Raw genomic sequence first — 14,362 nt, forward strand, 5'->3', positions numbered from 1 at the left:
TCACCAACACCCCCCAGAGCAGCCCAGGGTGGGGCAGATGGTTTTGTGGGTGTCCCACAGCCCTCAGAGCTCTGCCTGTTTTTTGAGCCCCACCTCCCTCCCCTGCCCCAGCACCACACGGCCACGGCTCTGACATAATAATAATTTATTGGTTCGAATGACACTTAGTACCACAGTTGTCTTACCAGTGACAGAACGAATGCACACAGCTGATGAGATGCTCTCGGTTACACACACCAACCTAAGGAACGCGTTGGACGGGTCCATGTCCGGGGCTGGTCCTCTCACAGACGCCAGAAATTTCATTTTTGGGTAAAAATCCAGCACCTGGTGTGCAGGTCCCAGCCCGCCCGTCCCGACTGCAGGAATTACAGTGCTCAACACCGCGCTGAAACGTCACTTCAAGCAGCTTTTTTTTTCTTTTTTTTTTTTTTTTCTTTTTTTCTTTTTTTTTGGCAGGAAAAAGAAAATCAACAAAAAAATTGAGAGAATTATTGGGGGAAAAAAGTGCAACCACCAAGACTGGAGAAGGGACGTGCCTGCTGGGGGTGGGCTGGGACAGGCTTTGATGTGCCCGTCAGCAAAACTGCACCTAAAGCTCAACTCCCCCCCCCCAACTCCACACCAGGCTCCCAAAAGGGTGCAATCCCCCCTAAACCATGAAACAGGAATGACCCAGAAGCAGAGCACAGGCCTGGCCCCTAAAGCTCTGCTTTCCCAGCATCACCTCATGGGTTGGTGTATCCCTTGCAGGGTTGGGGCAACACTGCTCTGTCCCCATTGAGTTTCCTCCTCCCTGCCCTTCCTTCAGCAGTAACGAGGCTGATGATGTCCATTTCCTCATTTTCTAAAATCCCATTTGACCCTGTCCAGGTACAGCATCACCACCCCTCTGCAGAGAGGTGATTTCCTTATCCTTTACTCCAGTGCCATCGGGAGGCCCAGCCGTTTTGCACAGCACCATTTCAGGTGTTCCCAGGCTGCAATTTCCCATCCCACGAGGATGTCACTGCTCGGGGACTCGCAGCCCCCTGTAAAGGGCTAGCAGCCAGCTGGGACTGTGGGGATGCTCAGCTCCAGAGCCCAGGGACCTGCACATGTGGAAAAGCTCCATCTCCCCCTGGGATGAGCCACTAACAGTCTCTGCCATCCTGCTGAAGCTGGGTGGGACGCCCCTTCCAGCGGGTGTGGGGTGATGGGGTGGCAGGACCACCTGTCCCATCCCATGGAGCTGAATTTCAAGTTGGATCAGCATCTTCTCCAAAGTTCCGCTGCCGTCCTTCTCGGTTTCCAACATGATCAAGTGAATGATGAGGGGAAAGGGAAGTATTATTATTATTATTACTGTTATTATTAATTATTATTTTAAACATTTCAAATAAAACCACGTTGTGTTGTAAACAGAAGCTCACTCCTCAGGTCTGCCCAGCCAGTCCCAGCTAAGGTTTATGTTTGAAATGGGCTTCCACTGAAAGGAAAAAGCAGAGAAAATAACGTTAAAAGCAGGATAAGCACTGGGCAAGCAGTGACAGCCCTGCATAAGCCCACCCTGCTAATGGTTCTTGCTGTGCTGACGCTCCTTTAATCTGATTATTCTTATAACTGTACGACTGATCCTTACAGCACCATGGGCATCATACCAGAGTCAATAAAGAGGGAAAGATACCATCCTCCTCCTCCCACTGTGAGTCCCTCTCTGCTCAAACAGCCTTTGCATCCTCCCCCGACACCCGTCATGGGCTGCCCTGCTCACATCGTACAGGAGGGAGCGATGTCGCTGCATCTCCAACCCCCTTCTGGCCATTAAATCCTCCAACACTTGGTAGATAGCAGAGCCAAATCCAGCTCCCACCAGGAAACACACCTGCGTATTCCTGAGGCAGCATCGGCCGGCTGATGACTTTCTGAAAGGTCGTGATCCACTCCAGCTGGTCGTCCTCTGTCTCGCAGGCGAAGAGGAATTTCCGATCCGGGGTGACAATGGTTATCCCATGCTGCCAGTGGTTTCCCTGTGTGGACGGCGGGAGCCCTTCCAGCACCTTGTAGCTGTTTTCTTTGCTCCCGATAAAAACTTCCCCTCTAGCAAAGGCATCCTAGGAGACAGCAGAGCAGTCAGGCGGGTGTGAGCGTGAAGGGGGCACTGGGTCCCAGACAGCTGGGACACGGCTCACCCTGCAGCAGCCACAAGTCCCACGAGCCAAACCCCAACAGCACCAGCCACCCCAAGACCCCCTGCTCATCCCACAGGGGCACCCACAATACAGCACCAACACCAGGGAGACCAAAATCCAGATGCAGAATGCCCAGTGAACAGGGCTTCCAAAGAATTTTTGGTATCTCTGCACAGGAGTGTTGCACACTGAACACCAGGTAGAGCTCAGAGCAATTAGAGCTTTGTGCTCTCTTGGCTCTCCCACCAGCCTGAGCTTCACTGCAGATTATTACTATCATTATTACTATTATTATAATTACTAGTATTATTATTGCAGATAATTCCCAACAGGCAGCCCATGCACCTTCCTCTTACCAGGGGATCTTTAAAATACATGAGCCGTCGGTCATCCATGGTGAACCATCGCTTCTTGAATCCCTCTGTTTGCTGAAGAGTCAAAAATGCTGGATTACACACTGAAACAGCACAGTTTCTCTCTTATCAGGTATGATCCAGGAGTCTCAAGTCACTTGGAAGACCCGGATGGGTTGGGGGATTTGAGAACAGGCAGCTTCTGGGTCATCAGGAACCACCACAGCCAAGGTTTGGGCCAGCTGTACCACGGGGGCTTACAGGAAGGGGCAGTGAGTTTGTGAAGTAGTTTTTGATTTTTTTTAATGTTTGCTCCCAGGTGATAAAAATGTATGGTGTAACAGCTTTGCCTCTCTGGCAAAATATAATACATGAGAAATACTTTATATCCTACCTTTGGCCCCGTTTTCTCCATGTATCCTTCCTTCAGGTAGTTTCTAGAAAGCTTTGGCACCAGCTGGAGCAACCGAGAAGGAGAAAAAAAAGAGAGGAACATCAGGTGGAGGGGCTGGGGGGTCACTGGGTGTGCTGGGCAAGGCTGGAGGGGTTGCTGGAAGGAAAACCCACACCGAGCTGGCCCCCAGCCCTGAAGCCACCCAAGAGGTGGGTGCAGAACCATGAAACATCTTTGAGCACTTCATCTGCACAGCCAGCAGCCTCAGGGAGAAGCCCCAGGGCTGCTGGGACAGCCAGAGAAGGAGCCACCCTGCATCTCAGAGCCAGCCCAGCCCATGACTGGACCCCTGCCATGTAATTAGCGGAAGGCAGGGAAGGCAATTCGATTTCAAAACCTACAGTCAAGGAGGTAGCAGAGAGTAATCAACAACAACCAGCACCAATGACGTTACCAACTGCAAACCCCAGCCCTGGCTGCCAGTGCAGGCTCTGGAATTGCATTAGCAAAGGGTAACACAATTAGCAGCTCCAGCAGCCGGAAAACACAGACAGAGATTCATAAGCCAGGCTGCGCTGACCTGCACGCAAGAACTCATCCAGAGGCCTGGGTATGGCACTCACATCCTTCTGCTTTCATCTTTTCTACCTCACAGCCTTTGTTTCAGCTTTTTGGTATTACAGCAGCAGAAAGATGCTTATAAGGCTGGAGTTACTCACACACACCACTCACGTTGTTAGGTGAACATGTGTGACTGCACGTGCACGTGGTTTCCAAGGCTGGATGCTGGGAACAGGTGCTGCACGTGGGCTCGACATCCCACTGCAATCATTTCAGCCTGGTAATTGTAAAATGCTCCGAAGGATGGAGCACTCCCCAAGCCTTCCAGCTTGTTAACAAGATGCTAAAAACGAGCAAGAGGGGAAAAGGAAATTAAAAAAACAACCAAAACTGATGGAGCACTCACGTCAACATCGCTGGCTCCAGGGAATGCCACTTGTAAGTAATGGAAACGTGCTGCTCGGATGGCGTTGAACCAATCCACTATTTCCTAATAAAGAGAAAGAAAAGCACAGTGAGGAACACAGTCTGCACACAAAATAACCTGATCCTGCTGAGTTTCTCTCTCTGATCACTGTCCCCAGTGCCAGGGCACAGTGTAGCAGCAGTCCTAAAAAATACAGAACACAGCAAACAGGTAAGGGATGGGGAACTGTCCCAGGCTGCTGTCCTGATGTGCACAAAGCTCTGCAGCAACCAGTGAGCACCAAAAGGCTTTCTGCAGAGGGAAGGATTTAAACACATCTCTGAACTGGCAAAACCAGCCCCAAATCAGCATTTGAGATGTTGAACCTGACCTTATAAACACGGCTTGGCATGTGCTGGCTGGTGCAAAGGCAGCCTGACACCCCTTAGCCCCTCTGGCAGGACATTGGAGTAATGCCTGAATCCCACCCAAAATCTAGCAACATACTTCAGCGCCTTGCTAAAAGAGTAGCTAAGGACGTCTTTATCTTTGAACCCCACTCTATCAGCCTTGTCTGCCAGTCTTTTACAGACAGTGATATGAAAGTCCCAGCTCAATTCCTAGAATCTCTGGCAGTTCTTCCTTTGCTTGGCAAAAGTCTGTCTCCATTTTTTGCCCCCTAAAAAATAATTGGTTTATAACTCTTTGTTTTTAAACTCATTTTTTCACTTGCCTCTGGTGAGACCCACAGAGCTCGGTGTTGAGCCGGATGCCTCTTTGAAGATTTCACTGAGAAATGCCACATTAATTTTAAGCACTCAAACACTGCCTTGTGGTCTGAGGGTGTGAGAAAAGGAAAGGCATGTTGGAAGGGATATTTACAGCTTCCCTCCTCGGGATGCTGGGCTGTGGGAGAGGGATGCTGAGCTGTCCAGCTGTCAGTAACGCACATGAAGCTTCACACATCAGGGACATGTTCAATGAGCCAGACTTAATCCTAAAATAAACACTGTCAACCCTTTCAGGTGAGGTCGCTGTAGTGTAGGAAAGACCATATCAAAGGAGAAGTCAGCCCTCAGTAAGATTTAAACTTTCTTACGCTTTAAAAATTATTGGTGGGGAGGGAGGAAAGGCTCATACATGAAATTTGTGAGATCTCAGTTTTAAGGAGCTGAACTGGGGGGTTCTCCGGGCACTGAGGAGCTTCCCTTAAAAAGTCCTCTACTCCAGGTTGCAGGCAGAGGAGTAGCAATTCCTTCCATTTGCATCTTGTTACTTAAAAAACACATTTTGCCACCTTTGTGCTTGGAAGGACATGACAAACATGCTCAAAGCTTGTTCTGCATCCTGTACCCCCATTCTGTCCACCCCTTCCCAACAATTCCAGCTCGGTTAGAGCCTGGTGTGCCACAGGCTGGCTCTGGGCAGCATTGACCTCCAGGACCACAACCCAACCCTTCTTGTTACCTCTGTGCCCTCACCTTGCCATCTTCATGATAGACAAAGATGTTCCTTGTGCTATTGTCCTTCAAGTAAGTGATCTGCAGTCCGTGTGGGTTCCCGATTTTTGCAGGTTGGAAAGTCGCATTTAGGTGTTCGATCTTCATAATTGCTTTGGGTTCTTTTGCCTGAAAAACACAGCTGAGTGAGCAAACACCTGAGAATTGGCTTTCAAACCAGAAAGCAGGTTCACTTGGTCAGAATGAACTCCTGATTGAGGCCATTAGCTAAAAAGACCTGATTCCCAGCCCACAAAACTACCTGGTGATGAGATATCAGAGATTTTGCCTGGGCATCCATGAGCCCTTCCTGCCAGCCTGGAAAAAAAATCTGTTCTGCAGAATTCAACAGAGATGCAAAAACCCCTACAGACTGCTAACTGACAGGCCAGGATGCTTTCTGCATCTCCAGCGCCCACAGCCAGTTGTGGTCCCAAAAGATGGAGGATTATCCTCCCTGCCAACATCACACCTGGGTGCTCGGCTGGCAGGGACACCATGTGCATGTCCCCATCCTCTCACATGAGCCACTGGCTGCTCCTCCCCTTCCTTGCCTTCCAAACTTGGAACTTGCTTTTCAGAAGGACAAATATAATCCTTACAGCTCACCTCTTGGGCGGGTTAGCCCAAAGGAGAGCCTGGATCAGGCCCTCTCTGGTACCAGCCCAGCTGCAACCTCTGTGGCAGGTACCACTATAGCGCTGTTCATCTTCTTACAAAATGTCTTTAGAAGTTTGCCATCTTCCAGGACTGCACTGAGAAGTGAACCAGCAAGTGTGAATGAGACATTACCACAAATACAGATCAGGCACTTGGTAGCACCAGTTTTAGGGCACAGCCAGGGGCCAGGTCATGCCATGGTGCCATGGTCCCCAGCACCACGCAGAAGTCTTGAGCTGGCAGAGCTGGCAGTGCCACTTTAAGAACTTGGGGACTTGCCATGGACACACAGCCATCGTGGGTGACCATGGCGGGGAAATCCCAGCACAGAGGACATGTCTAGACAGCGCTGTTCCCACCACAGCTGTAGTCAACAACGAAGCAAAGCAGCTTTACACTATCAGAGCAGTCAAGGGTGACTGAATGGGGCTGCTGGGACTTTCACTTCTCCCTCAGTAAGGACAGGCTCTCTCCATGAGATGCAATTGCACCATAACACACCAAGCTGAAGGAGGAGATGGTGCTGTCAAAGCCAATGAAAAGTGTGGGTGGATGCTCCCCTCCTCTGCACGTTGTGGCTCATCACAATACCATGATGGCATCAACTACTTGAGAAAACTGGCTGGTGGCTTGGCCTGGGCTGCTCTCAGCTGTGATGTTCAGGGGAGACTCAAAGGTCAGAAAAAACACCTTGGCTTCCCCCAGTCTGTGGTGCACAGCAGTGGAGTGTCCATCCATTAATTACAAATGCAACTTTCATGGTTACAGTTCCATTTCTCACTTACAATAATGAAATGTGCTCTGGGGGAAAAGACCAATGTTTCCAGACCACTTGACATGGGAACTGAAAAACAGGGAGCTTTCCCTCTGGATTGGATGTCATGCCATGCAAAGGAGGATTCAGACCCCAGCGACCACTGTGAGGTGGTGGTACCTTCAGCACAAGCTCAACACCACTATGACACCCATGTCAGCTGGATGGTGCAAAGCCAGAACTGGCCAGTTGGGGCATCTCATCACCAGGACTGTGGTGGTGGAGCACGAGCAAACCCTACTAAAGAGAGCAGTGAGCTGTACCTGGTGCTCTTGTCCTGGAGCAACTGGGGATTCAGTGCTTACAGAAGCTGTAGAAATAAACTGGTGGCCCAGGAATCCCATGTTCAACAATGCTCTCACTGATCTGCACAGAGCAAGCCCAGGTACTCACATCGTTTTTGTTGAAGTACTTCAGTGCACCTTCTCTCTCTGACAATACGAACTTTCGGCTTAAGAACTGCCCATTGTCGCGTCCTCTCTTCCACAGGAACCCTTCTCGGTACCCTGCAGCAGAAAGGAATGGCTGAGAACCAGGGATAAAAACCTCTAATTAAAAAAAAAGAGTTGGGGTAAAGAAGAGATGAGCCCTGACTTCAAAACTAAGCAGACCAAGCGTGTGGCTGTTTTGCTCAAGACGTGGATGAAACAGGCCTTCTCCTTCAGCTTTGCCCTTTTCATTCCACCCTTGTTCTTTTCCAACAGCATGTGCTTCAGATGTCCCCACTCTGACACTCAGTTTAAGATATAATTATACAAAGAGTCCCACTGAAACTGTGTTTCCTTTCTTAGTTTCACCCCTTTTCAATTTTTGCTACTGGCTCTCAGGAATGAGGATTTCAAAATTAAAAATTATGTTTTATAACAACTTTCAAATAGTAGCTAAACTACCTTTTTTTTTTTTTTCTGGTATGCTGCATTCAGTAATGTGCCAAATGGCACACTCAAGCCTCTCTTCACCTGCCTGTTACAAACCAGTGGTGTGCAGAAATTCCTCATTTCAGCCAGTTTTTCACTTGTCCTGATCCAGATTTGATTTAAACACTGATGAAAAGATGCAGAAAAAAAATCCCTCAACTAGTTCCTCAACATTGACTCTACAGCTGCAAGCGAGATAAAATATTTCCATGACATAAAACCCCTAAAGCAAGAAAAAATTCACACACAGACTTCTACTGGACTTACGAGACCCTGCACCAAATACTTCCTCCAGTTCCTCAAAGAGCGAGGGGAAATAGCCAAGGAAGCCACCAAAGGCCACCCAAGGGCAGCTGTGCAGGAACGGCCCAGGCTGCTGCGCTCGCATCGCCACGGTGGCAGAACCGCCGGGGGAGCCGAAGCTCTGACTGACGCAGAGTCAGATGCTGCTCCCTGCCAGGCTCTATCAGCAAACCCACCACACAGCCTAAGGCAGGCTGTACACGATGCAGCTGAGCAGGAGGAATGTCTCTCTGACAGGAGACAGACAGGCAGGAGGTGATGCCCAGCTGATACGTTTATGAAATGCGAGATTTGCTCGACGCGAGGCAGAGCTGCTGCCGGGGCTCTGACGGCTGGGGATGGCCCACTGCTCTCCTCAGTGGCACCACGTGAAGCTGTTTGCTCTCAGAGCATGTGGTTTGGAAACCAAGGACAGGTGGTTTCTGTTCCTGAAGGGTGCTGGGCTTTAATGCCAAGCCAGTTGGAGCTGCAGGAGAGTACCTCAGAAGTCACTGCTATTCACTCCACTGAAAGGCAGGGATGATTTCAGAGCCTCCCCACTGGTGTTTGGGGAACACTGACATCTCCTAGTGGGATGGAGAGAGCTGGACATAGAGGAAAGGACACCAGCATCAAACAAGAAAGAGGAGAGACAACGTGAGAAGGACAGCGACATCTCCAAATGCAAACAGGGGGCAATGAAGAAGGAAAGCCCATCTTTTCTTTCAGGAATCCCCACCTGGGCTTTGCTTGGCTCATCGGAGCACGATGGGCACACAGAGCCCAAGCTCTCGGTGGCTCCACCTCGCAGCAGCTCAGCTCCACAAGTCCTAGCTCTGGGACTGATCCGTTCACTCATCCTGAGTGTTTCATTATGAACATCTGAATGGCAAAGAATGCTGCAGACATTCCTGGTAAAACTTGTTCCCCACCAAAGCACTTTTTTTTGGTGATTATTCTTAGAGCTCAAGGGATGAAGAAAAAATTGTTCTGCATCTCCCCAAAGATGACCTCAAATCATTGCAAATCTGTAAAGTCTACCTAAAGGCCACCTGGCAGATGGGCACTGTAACAGCTGCATATATGTAGGAAGGGAAGCCCAAAGAGTTTTGGTGAGCTGCCCAGGACAAGGCTGTGAGCCAGTGCTGATGTCAGGCTGGAAACCCTGTTCTCCCTGCCCTCTTACATAGGGACATTTAATTATTTTGATCTTCTCTTTCCAACATCTTGTGGCAAAACACAGTATCCAATCCACAGTATCCTTCCACTCCAAGGAAGAATTAAAATAACCCCAACAAAACTAAAAGTTATCCCTCACGTGCCAGCTCTTCACAGACAGACTGCCTCAGCAAAAGAGCTCCTGGCTGCTCTGACAAGGCCAGCTGCTGATTTCAGTGTTCTTCAGTACAGATTTCTGCTTGCTTCTTTTCTTTTTTTTCCCTTTTCCTCTCCCTCCCTCCAGGGCTGCATCCTTGGGAGCTGCTCCTCTGCTCTGCCCAAACCTGCTGCCTGCACCCCTGTCAACATCCATCAGTGCAAACCACTGTGAACTGGACTTGAACCCAACGTGAACCCAAACAGGTTCCCCGGGCAAACAGTGTGTCAGCAAGACATGTCCTCAATGTCCTGATCTAAAGGGTTGTGAAAACAGCTAGAGAAGGTGCTGAGAAACAAAACTGCAGGAGGCTGAACAGGCAACAGATTTCACACCAGAGGGCATCGGAGTTGGACACCAGACCCTCTCTTCCTTGTCTCTGGGGGCTGAACCATCTCAGCAATATTTAGAGTTCTCTGGCCACATCCAGATCTTCCTGAGTTGGTGAGGCCCTGGCACAGGTTGCCCAGAGAAGCTGTGGATGCCCCATCCCTGGAAGGCTGGATGGGGCTTGGAGCAACCTGAGGAAGGTGTCCCTGCCCAGAGCAGGGGTTGGAACTAGATTTAGGTGCCTTCCAACCCAAACCATTCTGGGATTCTCTGAAGGCTGTTCTGCTTATGTTGGAGCTGAACAACCACTAGCCCTACAAGGCCTGCTGATCACTGGTGTTAGACCATGCAGCATCATGTCACCAACACTCTCCCAAGGCCCAGAACAAGGGATGCAGCCACCTGCGATCATCCCACTGATCACCAGCACCCAACTGTGACTGCAGAAAGGACTACCTGCTGGAGAGCACCTACAGCCATCCCTTAGAAATACCACTCTTGCTTTGCTAACACCGCTGCTGCTTGGATGTCAAGTTTTCTGCATCACTTCAGCTGCCTGCCAAGGAGGAAAATCAATCACTTGCCTTTGCAAGCTGCTCTGGCACAAACCTGTGACACTTGCAAAAAACCCACCAAGCAGTTGAGACAAAGTTAGCCAACAAATGGCATGTAATGCGACCTGAAACCACACAGCCCAAATGGGTATTTTTTACCTGTTACATAGTTTCCAAGGTAAAAATAAGGAACTGGCGCTTCCACACTCCATCACCACAGCTAAAACTCTGGGGGCAAAGGAAACAAGGTCACCCTGTTGGTTGATTGAAAAGAAGATAGTGCACGGCCTTGTGCCAGCTCAGGTATGCTGTGTCACCAGGTATGCTGGTGTCTGAGATGCCTTCAAGCCAGGTAGGACCCACTGGGTGCCCCGGTGTAGCCCAGCCTTCTTGCTGTCCAAGAGGCTGCAGAGGAAGCAAGGGAGAGGACTTTCTATCAAGAAAATCTGATGTAGCCCCCATCTTTCCATCTGACTTCTGCCAACACTGGGTTCAAGTTCCCCATTTCTTAAGAAGAGGGACATTGCTACTTCCCCACCTCAGAAAGCTGTTACAGTGCTTAGTCAATGACAGGGGTTTTTGGTCCCTGAGAATGTGGACTGTAGGAAGTACCCAGAATTACTCGTTCAGTTTTGGCCTTTGTTCTCAGAGAAGAAAAAAACCCTCCTGATCCAGTGGATCAGATCCACTGTCTTGCAAAAACCATGTGTGGACTTTGCTTCTGTCATCTTAAGTAAGGCATTATAAACTGGCTCTTCGGTTCCTTTGGCACTTTATTTTGCAGTTTCACATGCAACACCATACCCAAGCCCAAATGCATCACTGTGTGGTTTCTTGCCTTCTTGTCTCACTGCAAGTCAAAGCATGGGAGGCTGAAATAGGAGAAAATATGTACTTTTGAAGTAATCCAAGGGTAATCCCATTTTCCTAGAGTTCAGGCAGGGCATCTCCTCCTATAGAAGCAAGTTTCCCTTCCTCTAAGCAGTTAAAGTGTGTTGACCCCAATTCAGAGGTTTGGAGAAGATTCAGATGCAACTTCGTGACTTTGCTGCTGAAATTGCAGGGTCTGTGTCTCCACTCCTCTGTGTGTCAGAAGCTGAGCACTCTGTGGTATTAGCATTGTAAGATGTTAATTAAGGAAGAAGGAGGGATAGGTACACACTAGACATGATGTGCCCACCTTTTCTGAGAGGTTAAGGAACTGCGTAATTATTTGGAGCAGCTGAGTGGTGAATCCCTGACATCCCACATCGCCTCTGCCCCCGATGTCACAACCTCCTTTCTAAATGAAGAATCTGAAGGACACTCCTTCCAAAATAAACCCCCACCATCCATAGTCAGAGGGCTGGACGGAGAAGGTGGCATATTCTCTAGTTTCCCTAGACCTCCCTTGTGCAGCACCCTGACACCCACACCAACCACTTTCTCAGGCACTCGCAGTTTTACAGGTGCAAGTTTCCCAGCTCCTAAATCAATCAGTCCTCTCTTAATGAGCACTTAGCATCCAAATTACCTTTCCTAAAGGCCATTTTGCAGAGAAGGGTTTCCTGTTGCCATCCAGTCTGCCTCTGCTGCCTTCCAGGACCTCATAAAACAATTATTGTCCCGCTGCATTGTCGAGCCTCAGCTATGGATGCAAGCAGCTGATGAGATTGATTGCTTCCACAATACCCAATTAACCCACTCACTCTGCAAACGATTGACTTAATCAAAGGCAATTAGCGCTTGAATGGCTGCATCAGACAGAAAGCCAGGATTTAGTAGATGATTCAGATAACACCATACAGACATCTCCTTGGCCTTCTGAGGGAAAACACCACCACTAATGCTCAGCTCAGAGCTGGAAGTAGATGAAACCTCAGGTCGGTGGTGAGAGGTGGCACAGAAAACACAAGGGAGAAGGAACACACATTTCCCTTTACTGATAAAGGGGAATTTGAAAAGCATCGATGTTCCCCTTTTCCTCCTTTTTCTGCTCATGCAGGACCCCAGAGCACCAACCAGTTGACCAGACCTCAACTACCGACTGTCACGAAATGGTACCTTTGGTCTCTGTCAGCTCTGCAGACTCAGTCTCCGAAGGCTGGAGGTACAGGGCTGTCTCCCATTACCAGTCCTCTGTGCAAAGTCAAATATGTTTCACAAAACCACCCTCAATACTGATTTCTTCCAAGGCATCTTCTCCCACAATGTAAAAAAAGATGCCCCTAAAGAGCCAGTTTGGAGGTAGGACCACATCTCTGCAGAAATACAGCTGTTAGTGTCCTCAGAGACTGTTTTTCCTCTAATCAAATCACCCCAAACCAGCACAGCCAAAGCCATTCAAAGCCTGAGCATGGCCTGAGAAATGCAGGTGCCCTGAAACACAGGTCAGAGACCATTTTAGAACATGTGTAGAACAACTCCAAGGTTGAAGCCGAGCATGGAAAACAAACTCTCCAGATCACTGCAAAAAGACATTGTCATCTTGCTTCATCCTGAGCAACAAAACCATTGTAATAGAAAAAGGTGTTAGTTCAGCTACCCAGCTGCTCAGATCAATATGGAAAATGGAGCCAAATGCACCATCTCTATGGAAAAAAAAAAATGGGGCTGAGCTTAAACTGCACATCAAGATCCTGAGTCTGACAGAAAGAAGACAAGGTCTGTCCCCACACACATGTGGCATTTAAATGCAAGGTTGGTCCCTGGGTTTCCAGTCCCATTTAATGTCATTATGAATACTCTTCATTGCTGGCTCACAGCTGAAAATCCAAATTGCTTCCAAGCAAAGCCCCAATAATAAAGCTGAAATCCATTAAGCCTGTGATGTTTGCCACTATTTAAATCTGATTAAAATTGTACATGACACCACTAAGCCGAACAGTCAGAAAACACTCCTGTCAGGTCTGATGTTTCCCCATGTAATCCAACCCCCCCCTTCTTTCACCGGGTTGTCAGCTAAAAGGAGCCATAATAAGAGATCATGTACCTAATCCAGCTTCCTAAGCTGTTTTTAACTGGTTTCCTTAATCACATGTTATGATTCCCCGCGGAGCAGCTCTCAGGTGACAAAGACATTAGCACAGTCATTCATACTCCCGGAAGGTATCTCAGACGGGATCACTTTTCCCCTTGTGCCCACTGAGTGTGGGAGGAACGAGACACACGAGGTTCCTCTGTGGAGCCAGGGAAATCACGGCACCGGGAAGTGACAGCCAGTGGGCAAGAGACTGCTCAAGGTAAAGTGGTGCAAAGGACTCTTACCAGAGAAAAAACTTCTTTCAGCAGAGGGATATCGATCTCCCAGTGAGCGCTCATCTCCCCTGAAAATGCTGCGTGGGAACAAATATCAGGAGAAAACACCAAAATATACAATTCCCAAGTCTTCACCTGTCTGCTTCAGGCATATCAAGTTTGGTAGAGAACACGGCCACATCCTCCCTTTTATCAGTTTATCTTATAATTGACCATCGACACAGTACAACTTCCGTGGCAACTTAATTACTGAGCAAGTGTTTACATATTAAAGATAAGACCATAGCTGACTGCTGCAGAGCAATTCGATTGTATCTGCCGGGAGATGTTACAACCTCTCGCTACAGAAAATGTCTTTACTGGAAGCCTTGCCGCTTGCCTTATTGAGAATTGAATCTAATTTTACTTGGAAATCAAATGCTTCCTCTTCGAGTGGCATCCTTGCATACCCACCTGGGAGCTGCTGGCTGCTCAGAGGAAAAACCCCTGTTACAGGTAAATAACCTTCAGGTTTTGATATTCTGAAGCCAGTCTTTTATAATAAAAGGCAGATGAAAGCTGGGAGGTTCCCAGTGCGATGCTCATCCCATTTACCAGCACTGAGTGCACTCGAAGTCTGATTGAGACAGAGAGCTGGGCAAGAAAACGTTTAGGGACAGGCATGCAGTGCTAAGTCATAATAACACCCGTACAGCAGTTCACTTCAGGTGCTGAATTTTGAGAGCCAAACCACTCCCAAACCACAGGGCAAGGATCCTCCTTGGGCAAGATACTAACACTTAAAAAAACCCCTTGTTGCAGCCACCGTG

The 14,362-nt window shown here is 48.7% G+C and overlaps 1 protein-coding gene across 1 annotated transcript in view; it reads right to left on the reverse strand.

Moving 5' to 3' along the window:
• Positions 1-130: 130 nt before the first annotated feature.
• The window catches only part of ADAP1 (ArfGAP with dual PH domains 1), a 47,327-nt gene continuing 33,095 nt past the window's right edge, over positions 131-14,362 (reverse strand). The window contains exons 5-11 of the mRNA XM_027878203.1: positions 7,252-7,364; positions 5,367-5,513; positions 3,886-3,969; positions 2,919-2,981; positions 2,528-2,599; positions 1,865-2,093; positions 131-1,468 (exon numbers count right to left, since the gene is read on the reverse strand). Of these exons, the coding sequence (XP_027734004.1) occupies positions 1,440-1,468; positions 1,865-2,093; positions 2,528-2,599; positions 2,919-2,981; positions 3,886-3,969; positions 5,367-5,513; positions 7,252-7,364 (737 nt within the window). The 3' untranslated portion in view covers positions 131-1,439. The remainder of the gene's footprint in view (positions 1,469-1,864; positions 2,094-2,527; positions 2,600-2,918; positions 2,982-3,885; positions 3,970-5,366; positions 5,514-7,251; positions 7,365-14,362) is intronic.

This window comes from Empidonax traillii, unplaced genomic scaffold (assembly GCF_003031625.1).
Source record: "Empidonax traillii isolate 1590-97213 ecotype Southwest subspecies unplaced genomic scaffold, ASM303162v1 scaffold39:size2480183, whole genome shotgun sequence".
In the NCBI taxonomy this organism is placed as follows: Eukaryota; Metazoa; Chordata; class Aves; order Passeriformes; family Tyrannidae; genus Empidonax; species Empidonax traillii.